The sequence below is a fragment of the Suillus bovinus genome, assembly GCF_016758785.1.
Source record: "Suillus bovinus strain UH-Sbo-P2 chromosome Unknown EDB93scaffold_61, whole genome shotgun sequence".
Lineage (NCBI taxonomy): Eukaryota > Fungi > Basidiomycota > Agaricomycetes > Boletales > Suillaceae > Suillus > Suillus bovinus.
Window position 1 is genome coordinate 167,950 of NW_024542117.1, and position 19,348 is coordinate 187,297.

The 19,348-nt window shown below is 46.3% G+C and overlaps 7 protein-coding genes across 7 annotated transcripts; 3 read left to right on the top strand and 4 right to left on the bottom strand.

The window, feature by feature from the left end:
* The first annotated feature begins 1,010 nt into the window (after positions 1–1,010).
* EDB93DRAFT_1167104 (hydroxymethylglutaryl-coenzyme A synthase C terminal-domain-containing protein) lies at positions 1,011–3,067 on the top strand. Its single transcript, XM_041450227.1, has 5 exons — positions 1,011–1,156; positions 1,214–1,340; positions 1,399–1,755; positions 1,854–2,566; positions 2,620–3,067. Exons 1-5 carry the CDS (start codon positions 1,058–1,060, stop codon positions 2,752–2,754), a joined length of 1,431 nt encoding a protein of 476 aa, XP_041304450.1. The 5' UTR covers positions 1,011–1,057; the 3' UTR covers positions 2,755–3,067.
* A 1,612-nt stretch (positions 3,068–4,679) lies between these two features.
* On the bottom strand, positions 4,680–5,665 carry EDB93DRAFT_761159 (uncharacterized protein). Its single transcript, XM_041457370.1, has 4 exons — positions 5,455–5,665; positions 5,177–5,402; positions 5,076–5,124; positions 4,680–5,022 (listed from the first exon to the last, which is right to left on the bottom strand). The coding sequence occupies exons 1-4, from the start codon at positions 5,525–5,527 to the stop codon at positions 4,834–4,836; spliced, it is 537 nt and encodes a 178-aa protein (XP_041304451.1). The 5' UTR covers positions 5,528–5,665; the 3' UTR covers positions 4,680–4,833.
* A 1-nt stretch (position 5,666) lies between these two features.
* Positions 5,667–6,578, bottom strand: EDB93DRAFT_761158 (uncharacterized protein). Its single transcript, XM_041457369.1, has 9 exons — positions 6,436–6,578; positions 6,349–6,381; positions 6,270–6,289; positions 6,203–6,217; positions 6,105–6,143; positions 6,021–6,049; positions 5,949–5,962; positions 5,815–5,900; positions 5,667–5,761 (listed from the first exon to the last, which is right to left on the bottom strand). Exons 1-9 carry the CDS (start codon positions 6,485–6,487, stop codon positions 5,720–5,722), a joined length of 330 nt encoding a protein of 109 aa, XP_041304452.1. The 5' UTR covers positions 6,488–6,578; the 3' UTR covers positions 5,667–5,719.
* A 1,433-nt stretch (positions 6,579–8,011) lies between these two features.
* Positions 8,012–10,367, bottom strand: EDB93DRAFT_1167136 (uncharacterized protein). Its single transcript, XM_041450228.1, has 5 exons — positions 9,459–10,367; positions 9,138–9,405; positions 8,459–9,075; positions 8,175–8,397; positions 8,012–8,119 (listed from the first exon to the last, which is right to left on the bottom strand). The coding sequence occupies exons 1-3, from the start codon at positions 10,120–10,122 to the stop codon at positions 8,472–8,474; spliced, it is 1,536 nt and encodes a 511-aa protein (XP_041304453.1). The 5' UTR covers positions 10,123–10,367; the 3' UTR covers positions 8,012–8,119; positions 8,175–8,397; positions 8,459–8,471.
* Positions 10,368–10,499: 132 nt separating this feature from the next.
* On the bottom strand, positions 10,500–13,031 carry EDB93DRAFT_760648 (P-loop containing nucleoside triphosphate hydrolase protein). The gene is made up of 7 exons (XM_041457368.1): positions 12,438–13,031; positions 12,340–12,378; positions 12,059–12,281; positions 11,900–12,004; positions 11,715–11,851; positions 11,621–11,649; positions 10,500–11,563 (listed from the first exon to the last, which is right to left on the bottom strand). Exons 1-7 carry the CDS (start codon positions 12,637–12,639, stop codon positions 10,685–10,687), a joined length of 1,614 nt encoding a protein of 537 aa, XP_041304454.1. The 5' UTR covers positions 12,640–13,031; the 3' UTR covers positions 10,500–10,684.
* A 129-nt stretch (positions 13,032–13,160) lies between these two features.
* EDB93DRAFT_1091072 (uncharacterized protein) lies at positions 13,161–14,139 on the top strand (the record flags this gene model as incomplete). Its single annotated transcript, XM_041446321.1, has 5 exons — positions 13,161–13,212; positions 13,265–13,329; positions 13,389–13,515; positions 13,595–13,793; positions 13,851–14,139. 5 exons carry the CDS (start codon positions 13,161–13,163, stop codon positions 14,137–14,139), a joined length of 732 nt encoding a protein of 243 aa, XP_041304455.1.
* A 342-nt stretch (positions 14,140–14,481) lies between these two features.
* EDB93DRAFT_1253626 (uncharacterized protein) lies at positions 14,482–18,298 on the top strand (the record flags this gene model as incomplete). Its single annotated transcript, XM_041453484.1, has 4 exons — positions 14,482–14,962; positions 15,019–15,230; positions 16,768–16,954; positions 18,087–18,298. 4 exons carry the CDS (start codon positions 14,482–14,484, stop codon positions 18,296–18,298), a joined length of 1,092 nt encoding a protein of 363 aa, XP_041304456.1.
* Positions 18,299–19,348: the final 1,050 nt, after the last annotated feature.

Here is a 19,348-nt window from a genome sequence, read left to right on the forward strand (position 1 = left end):
CTGACTTGATTGACCTCGGACATGGAGGCTGACTGGATATGTGCACCACAGATTCTCCAAAAAATACACAGTGGTGTATTGGTCGGTAAGGGCTCGGTCGCAAGCTACCGAGAAAGTAGCAGAAAGTTGCCATGGATCGACGTTAGTGGCCCAAGGGTAGGTAGTGGGGCGATTGGGTAATTCCGTTTCATGAGCTGAAGAGGCACAAACATGAATCAGACCACCATGAGAATCTTGATATGGTTAGCACAACGATTCATATCACGTCATGTTGACATATGACCTCTGCTCATGAGACATGTCTACATCCTGTCTAGTTTATATTCTCCAATGGATAAGGTGAAGGCGACCCTCATTTACCATACGCAAAAGTGGGACTCGTCTTGATAACACAAGGACTCAGATCATCAGTGATTGAGATGAGAGCAGGGAGCACAGTCAGTGGGTTTTCGAGGTATGAGAGCCGGGGAGGCGATGATATATGCGATGATAATATCATGGTACCGTGGACCGGGTGGGCGCTCGGCAATGCATGATATCGCACAGCCTTCGTAACAAGGGAGCTCGGCAATCCATGACTTTGTTAATCGCAAGAGTCCTGTACGTATGTAACGTGCTCATCCGAGTTGCTTCCCGGTCTGATTGCAAAACACAGCAAAGCACGAGAGTGTCGTATCATTACTTTTGTGAAAATTGTTATACGTTATAGAAGAATTATAGCAAGTCTCACCATATGATACTCGTCTGCGACGATTCTGCGACAACCGTGGTATGAATCACCTTGCAAGAGCACTCCTCACAACATTACTACAAAGTGCCAGCTCGACTTATCTCCGACAGCGCTTGAAAAGACTCGGCTAGCAGAAGAGGAAGGTGATAAATTCACCGCCAGCAGTTTTTTTTTGTGAAACACGCCATAAAGTGAATCGTACCATAAAATTTCCAAAGAAGATCAATTGCACGTTATATCATTTCGGGTCATCATGCTATATAACCTCTTACCTTTGCCTTCATATCCACACTCCATTCCTTGTCCTTCCATTCCAACACTACACAAATGGCCATTCCTCCCGTCTCCCTAGTCTCTTCTGAGCACGAAATTCCTCGTCCAAAGGATGTCGGTATCCTTGCAATGGAGGTCTACTTCCCCCAAAGGGTAATGTTTCTGCTATCAGTTCTATGTCGTACACATCCTCATCTTACGTCATTTCAGTGCATATCTGAGGCTGACCTCGAGGTCTTTGATGGTGTCCCAGCGGGAAAGTACACCATTGGTCTCGGCCAGGAATACATGGCTTGCTGCGATGACCGGGAAGACATCAACTCCTTTGCTCTCAATGGTATGTTTTACCCTCTCATTACATACACCCTTCTACATTCATATCTTGCTCCTTCCAGCTGTTTCCGGCCTTCTTGAGCGTTACGACATTGACCCCAAGTCCATTGGTCGCATCGACGTCGGAACTGAAACTATCATCGACAAATCAAAGTCTGTGAAGACCACCCTCATGGACCTCTTCTCTGAATCTGGTAACTTCGACATCGAAGGTATCGATTCCAAGAATGCATGCTATGGTTCCACTGCTGCGCTCTTCAACGCAGTCAACTGGGTTGAATCCACCTCGTGGGACGGCCGTAATGCTATTGTTGTTGGTGGTGACATTGCTATTTACGCTGAAGGTGCTGCACGTCCAGCCGGTGGTGCAGGTGCTGTTGCCCTTCTCATTGGTCCCAACGCACCTGTTGTCGTTGAACGTACGTTCATTCTATTTTACTTCGGACGTTATGGCTCGTTTCCATGATGCTCCTGGAGTGATGGTCATAGATCTGATATTCTATGTCGAAACTTACAGCGATACACGGTAATCACATGACAAACACATACGATTTCTACAAGCCCCGATTGGACTCGGAGTACCCCGAAGTCGACGGGCCTGTCTCAGTTACCACCTACACTTCAGCACTAGATGCTGCATACTCGCGCTTCCGTGAAAAGACTGCCAGAGCTAAGAAGGCTCACTTCAATGGTCATTCGAATGGCAAGGAATCGCTGACATCCTTCTCAATCGATGACATCGACTACGCTGTCTTCCACAGCCCATATGGCAAGCAAGTTCAAAAGGGTCTCGGTCGTCTTTTCTACAACGACTTCCTCGCAAATCCCTCCTCACCCTACTTCGTCAATGTCCCTAACCCTGAATCCGTCCTCGCAACCTCATACACCGCTTCCCTCACTGACAAGAACCTCGAGAAAACCTTCATTGGTGTATCAAAAGCAACATATGCCAAGAAAGTGGAGCCTGGAATGGCCTGCTCGAAACGGTTGGGCAACATGTACACGGGTTCCCTTTACGGCTGCCTTGCCTCTGTTCTGTCTTCCGTCACACCTTCCGAGCTTCTAGGCAAGCGTTTGAGCATGTTCGCATTCGGTTCTGGTTGTGCCGCCAGTTTCTTCACTCTCCATGTCAAGGGTGACACGTCAGAGATCCGGGGGAAGATGGACTTGCTCGCTCGCTTGGCAAGCATGAAGCTCGTGCCTTGCCAGGAGTACGTTGATGCCCTCACAGTAAGTCCAGCATTTGTTCGTTTTGATGCGAGTTAACTGATGTTTTCTCAAAGCTTCGCGAGAAAAACCACAACGCTGTGAACTACACACCAGAGGGTTCCATTGAGAACATTTGGCCTGGCACTTTCTACCTTGAGAGCGTGGACAGCAAGTTCCGTCGCAAATACGCACGTGCACCAAAGGCATGAGTGACTGCGTGCTTGGCGTCATCGGATATCCTTGCTTGATGATATCTGTTTCATGATATCTTTCAATTGGCTTGTTTGCATTGCATTTAGACGTATATACCCGACGCAGTAGTGTGATAGTATGTATACTTGTAGAGAAAGATGTTGAATTACTGCGGCGATAATACAATTCACGAGCATAAGATTCTTGGGAATGACTCTGTATCCGACCTGTGTCTGTCAGTTGTCGAACTTACTACTGAATCAATCTACGCTTAGGTGGAAGGTCATGGGTTTTTTACTAGGGCAAGCGGAGTCCCCCATTACAAATGACACATCAACAAACACCTGGTGCTTAGCCTACTCGCTACCTACCACAAACTTATAAACAGCATCATGTCAAGCGACATTCCGCAAAAACTATCGGTATCATTGCTCCAGAAATCCGAGTCGATTTAGAAACTATCCTCTACTCCATAGTTTGGGGTCCTTGAGGCTGAACTCAATTATGAGCCCCAAGTTGAGGGGTCAGCGGGACATGCTCCCCTATGACGGTATGAGGCACAAGAGGCGATGAGTTTGACTGACGACAAATTTCGAGCGTGTCCTGTTAGTGCCTTGACCTGACTATGTGCAGTATATTGAATACCATGCCAGCGGCAGGCCATCATGATAGCACGCATCTCTGCGGCCGAATATCTCGATTTACCAGCACGATTCGCGCATAAGATCAAACTGTCCTTTATTACCTACCCGAGTTTGGTGAGATATACTTGTTCTTCTATTCAGAGGAATCTATACTCTTAACGCGCCTCAAGTCAGCTGCAGATTAAACATTCGTTTTTTTTTCCAATAATTCGAAAATGTGTGGCCTATACAAGATATGATCGATCGATTTCTTCGGCACAACAGTGCTTATTCCAAGTATCGTCCTATCATCCTGACGTGAGGTAGAGGTGACGGCGATGATTTGACTGACATTGATGACAGCGGAGATGGAGATGACAAAGAACAGGGTGAACTTGGGAAGATGAAGAAAATGATGGTCGCCGCAATGAAGTAAGTTACAGCTATTCTGGCTATGCAATACAGTGTATTAACCTTATATTTTAGTATGATAGGATGATTCAGGTCAACTCGCCGAATGTCCTCACGAGCCTAGCAATCAATTAATCACCCCTCAGCCACTAAGAATGGCACTCAGGGAAGCTTCCTTTTTTTTTTTTTTCGCATTGTCACTCGGCTACATACTTACGTGTGTTGACAGAGCCAAAAACAGTCTTGACACTGCCAGTATAATCCCACAGCATGTCAACAATAGAAAACACCTCGCTGTTTACTTTCCGTCGGTACCCAACCTGATCTCTTTCCGGTTGAAGATCCGGTCGAAGTGTCTAGATTTGCGCTGTCCAAGAAACGTCTTATCGAGGTACGTCTCGCTTCTGACCACAGAATGCTGACGAGCCCATGGTGTCGATCTCACGGTATATCTCACTATAAAACTAGCTAGTTAGAGTTATTGAAAGGACAAGGGTCGCACGTCGGCTTCAGGAACAAGGCAGATTCGTATCAGTTACGCATACTCAACTATTGCGACCCCCGACTGTCTTGCAGAAGCACACGATACCAGCGAACGCACGAGCCTCGAGGAAACTGATGTGACAACTTCAAACGAGAACACGGATTCCGTTGCGCGGACGCTAACCTTGTGCGGGACACTTGCACAGACTCGAATGTAAATGTAAATGATTGTTTTTTGTATCTATCAAGAAAGAATATGTAGGACCCTCTCGCATCTCTGGATCTCCGGAGTCATGAGTGAGCCGTACCCGAGAAATGATCACTATACATTCAGAACAGTTGCAATGGTATTCAGAAGTATAAAATATGTCCAGTCGTCCTATCAGTGAACCTCTTCCGCAGTTGATGTATAAAAATTCTGTAGAGGTGTCTGTTGCTATCGAAGGCAGCATAATGTCACTGAACATTGAACATCCGTAAATACACAGTACACCCACTGAAGCAGTACATATATGCATAGATACAAACATCGGCCCTCTACTACTTCACCCCATATGTTTTCCTTCACTCTGGCCAGAATCATGCGTAGTCCATTTCGTGCTGCTCGTGTGTCGTGGGCCATGTCCAACACATGCAATCTTCGAACACTGTACTGTTATATGTACACTCTTCACTGGCATGTGTGTCCCAAATGCTGATAATCAGACGGGGTGCAATAATAAATGGTGCGCTATTGATGAACCCCTCCGAGAGGCTCATCACTGCCGGCTGTTGGAGTACTCATTAGGACTGATCTTTATAGAATAACGACATCATCATACCGGAATGTTGGCCCATAACACCACCATTAAGACTTGGTTTGTCAAATTCCTAGCGGGATTTTATGAATAACGGGGAACCAATTAGACGAAGGCAAACTTACAGGAAGAAGTATATGATGTGACATCGAACGATCAGAATTACATATGTGTTAGGCTCCACTTGTATCCCTCTTCGTTCTCTAAGGTGTCTCACAAGGTTGAGAACGGCGAGAACAACCAGGAATATATCGAAGCATACGACCGGGATGGAAGCATAGATCGCAGGCATAGGCCCTATGTTGAAGGAAGCTGTGCAGTAATTGACATTCGGAGTTACTATTTGTTTCACTATATAACGAGACGTCAGCTTGTGCACAAATCGATTCAAGTAAAACTTCACCAGAGAATGCTTTGGGTCGACTATATAAGTATATGTCGATCCCTATCGAGAGCGCGGCGATAAGGAGGAACATCCCAACCAGCAAATATAGTATGAACTTGGATCGGTTATATAAAGCGTAAAGACGCCAGATGAGAATGACTGCAGATGGAAAATTGGTACGTACGATGAGATACAAGAATGTATGACTTACTCTCTGCCAACAAAAAATAAATTGTAAAGCCCCATTCCAATAGAACAGCAAGAATGTAGCCTGTTTCGCCTGCTAAGCAAATGCAAGTTCAAGTTGAAGGCAGTATACTTGCAACTAAATAAGACGTCAGTCCCCAGGCTCAGCAGTTGAATGAACTTCTAACGTACGGCTGAATCTAGATCAACCCAGAATCCTTTAGAAAAAGAAAGCATAGATACACTCACCCGTTCGGGAATGTACATTAGCCCTCCCCCTAGTGCTAGTCAGATAATGATAGCTCAATTGCTACAGCATCACATACAGCAGGCGCAAAGCCTAGGGCCAGTGTCAACCTACAATGTAGCAACTGAAAGACACAAACGCCGCGACATACATTGCAAGGAAAAGACCAAGATATCGAACCTGGCATAACCACAAAATAAAAAATCACGAAGCACTTTGACAAGGCGGAACTCACAGCGAGGTAAAGGTACGTCATCGGTGACCATTTTCTTGTCTGTATATATAAATGATTCAGTTTCCGGAACTTGATATCACCGGGAACTGAACGCCTACCCAAACAAATTTGACCTATGACAATTTGAGCATAAGGACTTGATCTAGAAAACAAGCGTATCGTTACCTCTTTCTCGAAGTGAAGCACTAGATAATAAGTTGTGCTTAGTCGCAGTGCAACATGAATGTTTGTTAAAGCTACGGACCGTACTCGTAGGATACCAATCCAAAGATCATTACTGGAAAACGATGAAGTTCAGCATGATGCTTCGTCCACGAACGAGTTGACGAACTTGCTATGTTGTTGTTCCATCGCAGAGCATAGGCAACTTCTTCGTCCGACATGAGATTTGTGCAGATCTGTTAGCGAATTTCAGGGTGAGCGCGATGTTCTGTCGATGGTCTAGACACTTATAAACCACAGAGTTTCGTTATCTCGCCAGGGTTAGTGGTTGAATGGAAACTGTACAACATGTTACGAATTTGTGTCGCCACACTTTTTGTCGGTATCACGACATTCTCAACACTTAGCTACATGTCAACAGGAGAGTCAAAGGATATCGATACTCACACGACTGACAATGGTTAGATCTCAGATCGGTACATATTTTGCTCATGTTCAGGTGCTTATCTGGCCCTACATAGACAGGAAAACATGAGATGAAGTCCCACCTATCATCTGAAGCTTTGCATGTGCCAGTGGACCATAAACTGAGCGCTTGCAGGCTGATACCATTTTGCCGCCGTATGGCAAACCAATCCCTTGGATATGATGTCCTCGAGTGTGTGTGAACCTGCGTAAACTGGGAGGACATCGGCCATCAGCGAAAATATCTATCTTAGTGTTATGGGAAAATAACCACCTCGGCTGTATGTGGGGTGCGAGTGAGGACCTAGGCCTTCGGGGCACAAACGGAAGGCAGATACGACAGGTCACAGGAGTGATACTCAGGCCCGAGAGAGTGTAGGGCCTTGAGCCTTGAGTGAATTGTGCACTTGTGCAGGTGGGCTAACCTCTAACACACTAGGTCAGTCATTGATGTGTGCACCGGCCGGGCAGAGGGTATTCGTTCAAGTGATAATGTACCCGACCAGTGTACCCGACCAGTTGATCGTTTCTCGTGCTACACTCCACCGTGTACGTGCTCCAATCATAGCAGCCCCTTCGTCGGAGTTAGCCACGAGCTTAGCGGTAGGTCGAGCGCCGAGAATGAGGCGTAGCTCGAGTGCAATCTGAATGAACAAGGAAATTTGGAAGGTGACATGGGATTTTGGTTCCCACAAAAGTTATGTTCTGCAGAAATGATGAGTGATCAGATGCAGACTCATCAATCACAGGTGTGGTCGATCCTGTACTTAGACTCGGATGATCGTCGCAGTTCATGGAAGTATTTTATGGCGATCCAAACATGGCAAAACTTCCCACGCAGTGGCTTCCAAAACTGGTCACAGACTGTCGGCAATTTGTTCCCAAATTGACATCGACGTGGTGATGCAGCAAGGTTGCAAGTGGTTGTATTGAACCAACAAGCAGGTCAGGAATCTCACCCATCCGATACGTAGAAATACGGTTGTTCGGACTGGAATAGTCGCCAGTCACCGAGATCCCTGCCTGCTGCCAGTTGGCAAAAATAAAACACGTTACTCGTATGAAGGCATTAATTGTAACAGACTCGAGGCAAACTCGAGGGACCAAAGTTGCCTCTGCTCGAAATCACTTGTTGTCCTCGTGATATGGGGTTCCACTCACCAAACCTGTTCAAGCCATAAATCATTAATCATTCTTAGTAAGAGGAACGACGGGAAATTTTGTCTCAAGCAATGGGAAAAAGCGCTGAGTCACAAGTATGTCCCACTCGGCGGCGCCCAGAGATTTCTTGTCTGCTCTCATGATACCGCTCATATAAGAACACATGCCATATGCGCATGGTGGCTTGTGTACACATGGCGTTGTTGCAGGGTTACGGATGTCTTATACTATGGTTCAGGGGGTCAATATATAATCATGGCCAAAGTTTGTAGTGAACTTAACGACGACTGAACTGGGTGTGACAACCACGAGGGACAAAATGTAAGACAAACTCAACATCACCAAGATTCAGCTCGACCAATAGATACCGTACATTTCTTCAAAGATAACCGCGAAAGACAAAACCAAAAGACGTAGCTAGGAAATAAAGTGCAGTTTTGAAAACGGTTAGTGACCATGAACAAAAGCCTAATGGCATCTCTAACGTACAAAACATGCGCATGGACTGTGAACGCAGATCAATGTCAATGAAATCGCACATAATTCAACAACAAAGGAATGCGTACCACGTCGACATGTTCACACCATTAAGTTGAGCCAAGAGAAACTCCCGAACACGCTCGAGCAATCCTTCAACCAACTTTCTATGAACGTGCCGGCTCCCCTTTTTCCAGAATCCTGTTCTAACTTCACAATCTCTCCGGCGACGTCGTCTCCATATTCTGCACAGAGTTGCTTTAGGATGATGTCCCGACTTAATCCAGGATATTTGCTCATGAGCTTGAGCATATACTCCCCTAGAGCATTAACGCCCACAGTATTAGTTGGCTGCGTCAGGACTACACCGCGATTGATTCGGAAGATCATTTTCGCGCCTAGATCGTCGATCACAAAGCGAACTCGTTCGCCACTCGCAGTAAAAAGGAAGTACTCGGCATCTTTGTCGGCCTCGAGCATCTCGGCTTGACGCTCCGCAGCAGGAGAACGTTTGCCCTTGCACGGATTCACTCCGATGTTTCTGAGAGTGATCCCATCCTTTGGGAGGTTACGTATCAGGTTGGCGACGGGATCCGAGTCGCTAAATGCCCAAAGGGAGTCTCCCTTTGTCCCGCTCAGACCCTGTGTCACTCTCTTTTTACCACAAGCCTTTTTGTGAACGGACCAGTGTTCTTTCTGGCAGGATCTAGCGTATGCAACATCGTGAGGGAATTATGAAGAAGACGGAATTATAGGATTACTACGCACTGAGAACAATAGTGTACCTCGAATTTGAGTTTTGATTTGCAAAGACTGCATACCATGAAGCGAACACCTTCTCCGATGTCTTCTGGCATTTTCGTGCAGTTTTCGCAGCGGATAACGGGTTTATCCCTTAAAGTCGTTTTGACCTGTGCAATAGATCGAGCGACATATCCCTTTGAATTCTCCATTAGGTGCAGGACATTTTTCATCCCCTCACCACGACCGGTAATGTCCTTTAGGATCGACGACGTTGAAAACAGAGCAAAATGCCCTGTTCATTGAATGTTAGACTCGCATGATGTTCTATGAGCGGGAAACACTCACCGATAAACTTATTCCTATTGATAGTCGCGACTTCGAACATAATCTTTGTGCTTCGGGATCGCTGTCTTGGAGGTGGTGAAACATCCGAGGCTTGTCCCCACCATGGGTTTGGCAGGTCCGAAGCCTGTTCCCACCACGAGTTTGGTAGGAATGCTGGTATATTGGACGACTTGGATGTCTCCAGGACACGAGTGAGAAAATCGATGAAGCCCTTCCCGCCTTGCGATAGGAGGTTCGAAACCGTAACCTCTGGGCAAAGAGCACGACAATCTTGCCCCCAGAGCGTAAGTGCGTTAGATGCTCCCTTCAGACCTTCAAGGAGATGTCTCCTCTGTTCAACGGCATTCAACAATAACCAGATGGTGTCAAAGTGGCCGTCGTTTAACAGCTTGTCCAGGATGTCAGTTGCGACTTTTTGGAAGTCGCGGAGAATTTTGTGGAGGTACTCGACGTGATCAGGAGTAAAGACAGAATCGTCTAGAAAACAAGACATTTCCTTGAGGACGTCTGCTGCAGTGGAAGATGCAATCGCCGCCTCCCACTCCTTATCCCACTTGAACGCGTCCTGCTTAACATCAGTTATGTTAAATTTCTTGGACAAGAGTGGAGGAAGAAATTCTATAGGTTTCTCTATAGCGTTGTCGTCCTTGATTTCTGATGCCATCGCTAGATGATGATTGACGGGTATGAAAGATCAGGGATATCGACCAGACGCATTTTAAAGCTAACGCCCCAGATGATAATCGGATACCATCATATCGATAATCGAATTGCAAGCCTGAGGAATGGTGCATGATCAACGATGATTGTCTATAAAGAGAAGGTCATCATCTTGCAGACGTAAAGTCTGCGCAGACTATGCTCTGTATGAGGGTAAAGTACTTACCTACAACATGCACGAGGCGCGTGATCGTCTATAAAGAGCAGGTCGCCATCTTCCAGACTTCAAGTCTGCCTCTGTATGAGGTAAAGTACTCACTTATGACCCATATCATGCACGAGGTGCGTTCAAGTTCTATTCATTAGTATGTATGCGGTAACACCGTGGCCTCATGACTGGCGTCAGACGCAAGGGAAATTCAAACTCCTCCGAGTCAACTCCAATTACAATTACATAAACGGCCCCAAATTTCTGATTGTCTAGAATTTCATTGCTACATAGTATCGTGCGTAGATGAAACAATGGATATAACGCGACCAGAATACAGACGTAATATAGCGTCATGTCATGATCTTATCTCGTTTTGAACTTTCTTTGTTGCCAGCTCCTTTTCAAGCCAGGCAGAGACTTCTCTGGCCGCCTCCCAAGGCCTGCTCTTCTGCGACATTAAATAACCTTGCAGAGCAGCCATAGACACCTCACGTTCCGGAATAGCTGACGCAAACTGTGCAGCAAGCGCAGAAAGCTGTTCGCTCGAAAGTTGTGGTGCATGTCCATGATGGCGCGTGCCTTTGTACGTCGGAGCCACGCGCTCAGATTTTTCAGAACAGGAAGAGGAAGGGGAGTCGGTAGTGTCGGGGACATCAAGATCAATTAGGTTAGAGGAACCTCCGTCACATGTAGAGCGATTGGGATGGGACTGAGCAGGATTTGAATTTGGTTCTTGAACGTTATCTGCGGGGGTCTTGGGCGAGGAAGAAAGGTAAAAACGCTTGAACAGCTCGTCTGCCTGATATCTGCTCGCAAGCTTAAATTCAATGTGGAGGTCCATACGACCCGGACGACACAGAGCAGGGTCAAGAGAGGAATACTTGTTCGTGGTAGCAAACAGTATCCGCCCCTCTTGTGCGCCAATGCCGTCTAATGCGTTAAGTAGACCGCTAAGCGAAACCTTGCTAGTAGTGTGTGTGGGCAGAGAGCTGTGGATGGGCTCGGCGGTTTGCTTTGGTGGTGTGGGAGCATCCTCCCGCGAAAGACTATTATGGAGAGCGGCGTCGATGTCTTCCATGAGCGCGATACATCTCTCAGGCAAATCTGAAATGAGTTCAGAAAGTCCAGTGTCGTCAAGGCCGCTGCGGGAGAGGGAGATGATGTAGACATCAAGTTCCAGTTCGCCCGCGATACTATGAATCAGTGATGTTTTTCCTGAGCCAGGTGCACCATACTGCAATGGAAATTAGATGAGCTTCATAAAAGAACTTTTCAGATGAAAGCATCCTACCAGCAGGTAACCACGGCGGAACGGAATTCCTAGAAGCAGGTTCAGTTGAATATTGACAACTTGACTCCAAGTCCAAACTTTCAAAGCAACGTACCTCGTTCAGCATACCACCTCTTACTATCAAGGAAATCTTGCGCGTCCTCAACAACAAGTTCCCGAATTCCAGGATCTAGGATAATAGAATCTAGAGGCCGCTTGCGTCTTGTAGCAAGTTCTCTCCAGCAATTCGTGCTGAAACGCGTCAAAAAGGAAGGACATCAAAATTTTGGTGGGACTCACGAATCAGAAACATAGACAGTAATAGAGCTACCCTGCGCATCCAGATAAGCCTTTTTGGCTTCTTGTAGGATATCATTTAGAATATTATGGTTGCGCGTGAAGATGCTGTTTAGCAGTAGATAAAACAGACGATTAAACCAATGTTTGAGAAAAGTTTACCTAATATTCAACGAGTCCCTTTGGTTGGGGCCCCAGCCAGGTATTTGCTCTGAAACACGGGTAATCCGCATCCATGTGTATTTGTACCATAAAGTATAAGACCCGGAGACTGCTGGCAGGAAAGAGACTTTGGGCAATCCGGATCGATCAGGCTCCTCTTCGGAAAGAGATGCATTCCCCGAATACCTTTGGGTGGTACTAATATTTACGTTACGCACATTCTCTGTGGACCAAGAGAAATTATTCAAAATAACATGGAAATGGTTGATCAAAGGGCTTACTCCAGGATGGTTGCTTCGATAGCCAGATCATCATCCATTCTGTCAAAATGACAACCGCTTGTTATTGTTTACCATGTAATCGACCAAATGTCACTCACTGTAACTGTCATCGTAATCCTCAAATGTTGCGGTGATAAAGAAAGAATCGATCGTGGACGACCAGAGTGTGGCAAGGAGGCGTCGACATGTCTCGAAAAAGCTACCAATGATCAAAAGCTTCGCCCAGTCTCTCAGAGCAGAAATTGAAAGAATGAACGAGATCAATGGGCCGAATCCATCCAAAGCAGCAGGTGCCGTCATATGCGGCGAGGTGGCATCGGTAGTCGTTGTAGCGTTTGGACTTGAAGTATTCGAGGCTGCAAACTGTAGAAGCTGCTCGACGAGGTCTGGGATGGACGCCAGCTTGGACTAAAAAAAATTGGGAATAAAGGGATATGATGCTTAGAATACTGTACACAGCTCCATAGACCATTTTATATCAACCGCGGCTGCCGGACCCTCAGGCTGTTTTGACAGAGGAATCAAGATGACTCGAGCGTGACTCAAAGCGCTGAATAGCGTGTAATAAGTAGCGCTCGCTGACATGGATTTAGATTACCAAGGCTACAGCTAGCTGAACACGTTTTTGATGCGATGGATATTATTTGAAAAGAAAGAATAGAGGCAGAAAAGTCACGATAGTCACGGACTCGGAGTTAATTTTAGCGTGTTGATCCGCTACAGCAAGTCGGACAATTCAAGTCTCCGCTATTGACCACTCACAGTCAGCTGATCAAATTCTTTGGCTTCTCGGTATCTTCGCTAGGCTTTACACCACTATCATGACAGATATAGCCGCCCAACGCGTTTCCTTGGACCTGACACATGTACTCTGTGCGTTAAAAACAGCCCACGTTCCTCGACCCTTGCCAACTTACAGGTCCAGATGATCCTTCTTCAGACACTTCCTTGGTGCTTGCACTGCTGACGCTGAGTCCAATCCTTTTGATGGTGAGAGCTCAATCATACGCCGCAGCTTCAAGCTCGCGAGCGCTGATACGCCACGACAGCCTGCCTATGCAGTACTCGCAGTATATACCCGTGAATTGACCATCATCAACATGTGGGCAGGACAATTCCTTTCAGAGGGTTTGAATCTGGTGCTAAAGCGCATTATCAAGGAGGAGCGTCCAGCTGGTATGTGTTCGTTTCCTAAACCATTCCCACGTAAAGCTGTGTCTCAGTCCAAGATGGTCCTTGAAATATTTATGATCAGATAGCCAGCTTCACCTCAATGGTTACGGCTTTCCCTCGTCGCACAGCCAGTATATGGGATATTTTTCTGCATTTCTGATCTGTCACGTATATTTTCGACACCGGTTTGCATCCACAGGATTCACCGTGCTCGATCAGCTTTGCCGAATAGTCGTCTACCTTGGACTAGTTACGTGGTGTGCCATCGTTGCCTATTCAAGGTGAGATTCTAGCGGGAATCGTTGACACAGTGGCTTGGGCGCTCAACGTCTTGTCAGACTCATCTTGCTATATCATACGCCGCATCAGGTTAAATGGGGCCTAGGGATTGGCATAGCAATGGGTATTTTACATTATGCGTGTACCGAACTACTCCCAGCTAAATTCCCCGACTCTATGTTTGGACGATTTCGATCTGCCATCGTAGATCACCCGATAAGCGTGTGGCTACAGCTAAGGGATGGTTGGGGCGTCTGGCCGGATGGTGGGAGAGAAGCTGAGTGGAAACAATGGAGAACTGAATGGCTGAAGCGGCATTCATGTCGAGCAGGGAAGAAGATGGCATAAGTTTTACCCTATCTTTCATCCATCAGATACATGATCACGCACCATAGCTTGGATTTTACCTGCCCCAGTTCATATCAATTTTTAGTATGGACGCCACAACCTGTCCGAGGCGAATGATTCCTCATGAGCAAAAGAACTTTTCCTCGTGAAGCCTAAACTGAGCACTGAAACAACTTGTTTGGTCTGTCTACGAGACTAGCCATCTCGGGTAGTTTGTTATCACCCTAGACTTGACTTCACACACCTTCCACATGACTCAAACATACGCTTTGTGACTCCTTTCACTAATAGTTTGCAAAGACTTCTAGTTGCATCGGCAGATCTTCTGCACCAATTCCAAGGATGTTATGCCAACTTCACCCCCTCGAGATTAACCCCAAAACTGGGGAACCATTCCTCCGGCTTGGAGCACCATACCAGAATATCATTCTCACCCCACCTCGACAGGGAGATCAGTCCGTACTCATACAGCATATGAACGATCCGGCTATTTACAGATGGTTAGAGAGACCCCCAGTGCCATATCTACCGGAACATGCGGACACTTGGTTTCAGATTGTAAAAAAGGAATCGGATGCTACTTTGGAATTTCTACGAAAGAGCACGCAAGATTTCCCTGATGGTCCGCTTCAGTTCGTAGATACATGCCCTGTGCGGTATCTGAGGGAAGTCAAAGAGGACGGGACGGACGTCATCCTGGGAGATGTGAGTTTTAGAAGAAGTCCATTCGAGGAGATACTAGACGAAGTAGAACGGAAGCAAATGCAGGAAGATAATGCGAAAAAGCAAGCAGGCGACCCAACGATTCAGTATGCTATTGGAGGTATGTTGGTTCTCGGGACCTATGACGGGAGTTGATCATATTTTCGTTTGAGATAGACTGGCTTGCTGCGAGCCACCACGGAAGGGGTATCATGACTGCAGCGATCGGTCTCTTGATGGCCGCTTGGGCAATTCCTAGGATGGGAGTCCGCCATGTTGTAGCGCATACTTTTGCTGGGAACATTGGTAGCAACCGAGTTTTTGAGAAGAACGGGTTCGTGAACAGAGGGTTGTTCGACAATGGGAAGATAGCTAGAGGCGAGAGGAAGGTAATGACCCTTCTTGAGTGGAAAAATAAGGAGGAGACGTGACGGTATTTCTTGTTTATTAGTGATCACGTGCAATCAGACTCGGTTAGATAAGATCTGAAAATTCGATGGTTTTTCTACGATGATGATCACAAGTGGACAAGCTTGAGCACAAGCATACCATACATTACCTTACCATGCTCATTCGTGACAATCGAGCCATGAGCCCATGCAATTTATACATCCTCCCTCTCTGTTGCCCGGATGGAGGAGAATGCACCTCAGACTAATCAGCAATAAGCTGTATGGGCTTCAGGTTCACAGTTGCTTCTTCATCTGTCACTGTGTGCTCAGACAAAGGAATGCCATGTAGAGTCAGTTTTTTTGTTAATCTATACTATTCTCACTCATTTCAGTATTGGGCATAAAGGGTTGAGTTGGCTGCGAGACATTCCAAATAATTCCAGCTTGCCATTTGGATTGGTATACATAAACTTCAATCTAAATATGCTTCAAAACACCATATGTTCAATAAATACTACAACGTATCCTCAGCCAAATTTCTCCTCCCTGCAGACCACTCGCTATGTATGTCCCTACACAGTACTGCTAGTCGTTACATGTACATGCTCCTGGAAGACAATCGAATTCATGCTAGTTTCTGTGTCAGAGTTGACCACAAGTTTGGCATGATATTCTTGAACACTAAGGATCAGGCGTGGTCCCAGCATAAACATCTGCACACCCAATAAAATTCCAAGAGCACCGTAGAGTGTCATAGCTCCAGTAGAATGTGAATTCTTCAGAAACAGTGAGAAATGTTTATATGCAGATGTCGGCGGTAGGTCAACGCACAGAGATCTTTGGAGAGATATAAACAAGCTGGAGGCAAGAAACACAAACAAAGCTAGCACGTGGGACTTTAGCAGAAAACTGATCACAATAACATGGCAAGCTCACCTTGCAAAATCAAGCATGTGAGATTGTATCAGCACTTTAGAACAGTCTCTGATGGTCGTTCCTGTCAATTGGCCGAGTCTTCGCAGCTCATGGAAGTGTTTCACAGCAACCCAGGCTGAAAGACACAGTGTGAGGACCTCCCAAACAGTGTTGAGCATCCTAACCATTGAAGCAAAAAGCTGGAGGTGCGCAACATATAAATAATTGCACATATATGTGCCAGAGAGTATTAGCTCCTCTGGCATTCATCCAAATGAGCTGTGTCCTTCAAGTTGACAAGTAAGCTCACCTGCTACACTATCCTTGAGTAGGGATCTGCATGGGTATGGGTAACCCGCGCAGGTCACGGGTACGGGTACCTCCGGGGTATGGGTACGGGTCTGGGGTCATGGTACCCATGACCCGGAGGTACCCCTGCCACAGGTTTTCGATGAAAATGGGTGCCATGCGAGCAATATATTTCAACTACCTAAACAAGGAACTGTATAGTTGGTGAACTGTCAAACTCTAAAGACTATAGTAATCCTACACATTTGCAAACCTTCACCTACTAGTACTGCCCATCATGCAGCTCATGTTCGTACTGACTAAATCTTAGAGTGACAACATTTTTGACAACCTCCCAGCACTCGCAGCCCCCAAACCTACTGACTTGGGCTCAGAACTCGACCGTTATCTTAGTACGGACGTGGAACGTGTCACCAACCCTATCGGTTGGTGGAATGAATGTCGCAAATTGTTCCCCCGGCTGTCATGCATGGCAATTGACTATCTAACCATCCCTGGTATGTAGCGTTTTTCTTTAATACATTGTAAGCTCACACGTCAGAAATCATTTATCGGCGCAGTCAACTCATGTGCTGCTTTGTGTCGGTTTATGGAGCGAGTTGGGCCTGGTCAAAGATGAGGATATCATTCATGTTTCTAAGCTCCCAGATGTTGTTGGCAAAGAGGAAGCAATGGATGAGGGCTGGGACAGAATTAATATCCAGGTAGAATAATCACATTTGTTTTCGTTATCTCATGCTATTGATTATTTTGTGCGTGTTCATCATCTCTTTGTTTTGTGCGTGTTCTTTCTCGTGACCCGCGGGTATACCCCTTGAGGGTAATACCCCAGGTCCGTTATGTTGATACCTGCACAAAAACCTGCACCCGCACGACGGGTATGGGTATATCTCCGGGTACGGGTATGACTGCCCGTACCCGTGGGTTTACCCGTGCAGTTCCCTATCCTTGAGTACTATTGCCACCAAGACCCCACAGGCGATGTTTATGGCCAGGAACATGATAACAAGGAAGAGAAGCATCATTCTTGATCCCTGATACATGGCATGTAACCGGGCAATCATGATGACTTGCATCATGTTTCAGTTGAGTCAATATCACAGAGGTATTGAGCTAGGTAACCCACCACACAACATGGCAGTTATGACCATGTTTATGCCATTCACTGCATAGTATGATATATTGCCTGAAACACCCAATTAGTGATTGGCCTCAGTTATTAGTATCAAACACCAACTCACACCTGTGTAGTCATTATGTTGAGTCAGGTTCAATGTTCAGAATCTTGACTCACCCCTACAAATGCCACTGAGACCGATGGCATACTTACTGTGTGCCACTGGCTAGAAGAATCGAACAGAGCACATATGATACATACTTAGAATTTTGGCACTGATTGTCAGAGATGAGCATTAGAATGGTGCCAAGTTGTTGGCCTCGACACATACACAACATATGATATTCCAATATAACATATCTGGCACATTTGGAGTCAGCACGACTTGCCAGCCACACTATAGCACAACATGAGGTACAAACAAGCAAATACAACACAGTCATGAAAAACCATCATTGCCTCTGTCGCGAATTTGTTGTATTATCTTCTTTGCTGCTGATACGTGTTACAAGAACATCTAGACGCTTGGGCCCCTACTATTTTTCTCCTAATCCTCCTCGTATCAGCCCTCGCATCATACCCTTACCCCGACCTTACCCTTGTCATCCTCGTCATCCTCACATTCCCTTTCGCCCTCTACCTGTCGCTTCAGCAAAGCCAGTACATTTGGCCGGATCCTTTCGCTGACGAAGCATACCCATGCTCCGTTTCACCACCTGACTGATCCTGCGGACAGTCCCCTTTGCCCTTACTGTCTGGACGGTAACCTATGACATGATGCACGACGCATCCCCTTTGCCCCGTTTCCTTTCTTGATCTCTGACTCGGTGCGCAGTCGCACATGCGACTTATACTTAGATCCGCAGCTGCACAATCGTGCCCCTGCGCGTTTCACTTCTTAGTCCGATCTTTGACTCACTTTCTTATCTAGCACGTTCTACCTAGACCGAACGTGCCTTCCTTTTATGGTCTTACCCTCTATCAATTGCCTCTCCCGGTAGTACGAGTATCATCCACTCATACGTCTCCTGTCCTCTATATAAACTCGCTACCATGTACTATATTCCCTAACTTGAATCTACTTGGTTCTTGACCTCCTACTCTCACCAGAGTGATCCTTCTGCCTCGCCAGCAGTCTATATTCTATCTTCTTATCTGCTCTTCGCGGATAAGCCTATAGTCTCGACCTTTACTCATCGACTTCGTCGACGAGCAAAGCCCCTGTTAACTAGTCGGACTTCTGTCCTTCTAATTAACGACGATCCTTACGATTAACCTTCGGGTGTCGTAAGCCTAGGCCGATATAGCTTATCGTCTCGCACCCGCGTGACATAAGCTACCCGATTTGGACATAGGCATCAAATCGTACTTGCCGAAGACACGCCAAGTACGACCCCTAACCTTGGGCTAGCCCAAGGACGTCCTCGACCGTTGACGACACACGCTCTGTTTGAGCGTCGCCAACAGATACCATCCAAGTCGTAACAATACGGGACTCTCGTCACTTACCCAGATAAGTTCAATCTATGACACCATTCTTAGCGAGTTGGCTGCTCTGGCAATAATATTGACCTACCTCTTGTTCAATTGTTAGTGCTAGAAATATTATGAGAAGGTCAGCAGTTTTTGAACACTGTCCTGCTCACCCCAATCATATACCACCACTATGGCAGCGGCAACTGCAAAACAGGATGTTAATGTTAGATCAAGACATCTTGACATGACAAACCTGTCCAATAGCTGAAATCAGTGTTCAAGCTGATTATTGGCCACA

Bases quoted from the DNA above. Each gene is read 5' to 3' on its own strand.
- EDB93DRAFT_1167104 (XM_041450227.1), top strand. From the start codon at position 1,058: ATGGCCATTCCTCCCGTCTCCCTAGTCTCTTCTGAGCACGAAATTCCT. The intron at 1,157-1,213 runs GTAATGTTTCTG...ACGTCATTTCAG, and splicing joins AGGTCTACTTCCCCCAAAGG to TGCATATCTGAGGCTGACCT. The intron at 2,567-2,619 runs GTAAGTCCAGCA...GTTTTCTCAAAG, and splicing joins AGTACGTTGATGCCCTCACA to CTTCGCGAGAAAAACCACAA.
- EDB93DRAFT_761159 (XM_041457370.1), bottom strand. From the start codon at position 5,527: ATGTTCCTCCTTATCGCCGCGCTCTCGATAGGGATCGACATATACTTA. The intron at 5,125-5,176 runs GTAAGTTTGCCT...AAATCCCGCTAG, and splicing joins CACATCATATACTTCTTCCT to GAATTTGACAAACCAAGTCT. The intron at 5,023-5,075 runs GTATGATGATGT...GTACTCCAACAG, and splicing joins TGTTATGGGCCAACATTCCG to CCGGCAGTGATGAGCCTCTC.
- EDB93DRAFT_761158 (XM_041457369.1), bottom strand. From the start codon at position 6,487: ATGTCGGACGAAGAAGTTGCCTATGCTCTGCGATGGAACAACAACATA. The intron at 6,290-6,348 runs GTCCGTAGCTTT...CTTATTATCTAG, and splicing joins ATTGGTATCCTACGAGTACG to TGCTTCACTTCGAGAAAGAG. The intron at 6,050-6,104 runs GTGAGTTCCGCC...TGGTTATGCCAG, and splicing joins TGACGTACCTTTACCTCGCT to GTTCGATATCTTGGTCTTTT.
- EDB93DRAFT_1167136 (XM_041450228.1), bottom strand. From the start codon at position 10,122: ATGGCATCAGAAATCAAGGACGACAACGCTATAGAGAAACCTATAGAA. The intron at 9,406-9,458 runs GTGAGTGTTTCC...TTCAATGAACAG, and splicing joins CAATAGGAATAAGTTTATCG to GGCATTTTGCTCTGTTTTCA. The intron at 9,076-9,137 runs GTGCGTAGTAAT...TGCATACGCTAG, and splicing joins GAGGTACACTATTGTTCTCA to ATCCTGCCAGAAAGAACACT.
- EDB93DRAFT_760648 (XM_041457368.1), bottom strand. From the start codon at position 12,639: ATGACGGCACCTGCTGCTTTGGATGGATTCGGCCCATTGATCTCGTTC. The intron at 12,379-12,437 runs GTGAGTGACATT...TCATTTTGACAG, and splicing joins GGATTACGATGACAGTTACA to AATGGATGATGATCTGGCTA. The intron at 12,282-12,339 runs GTAAGCCCTTTG...CTTGGTCCACAG, and splicing joins ATCGAAGCAACCATCCTGGA to AGAATGTGCGTAACGTAAAT.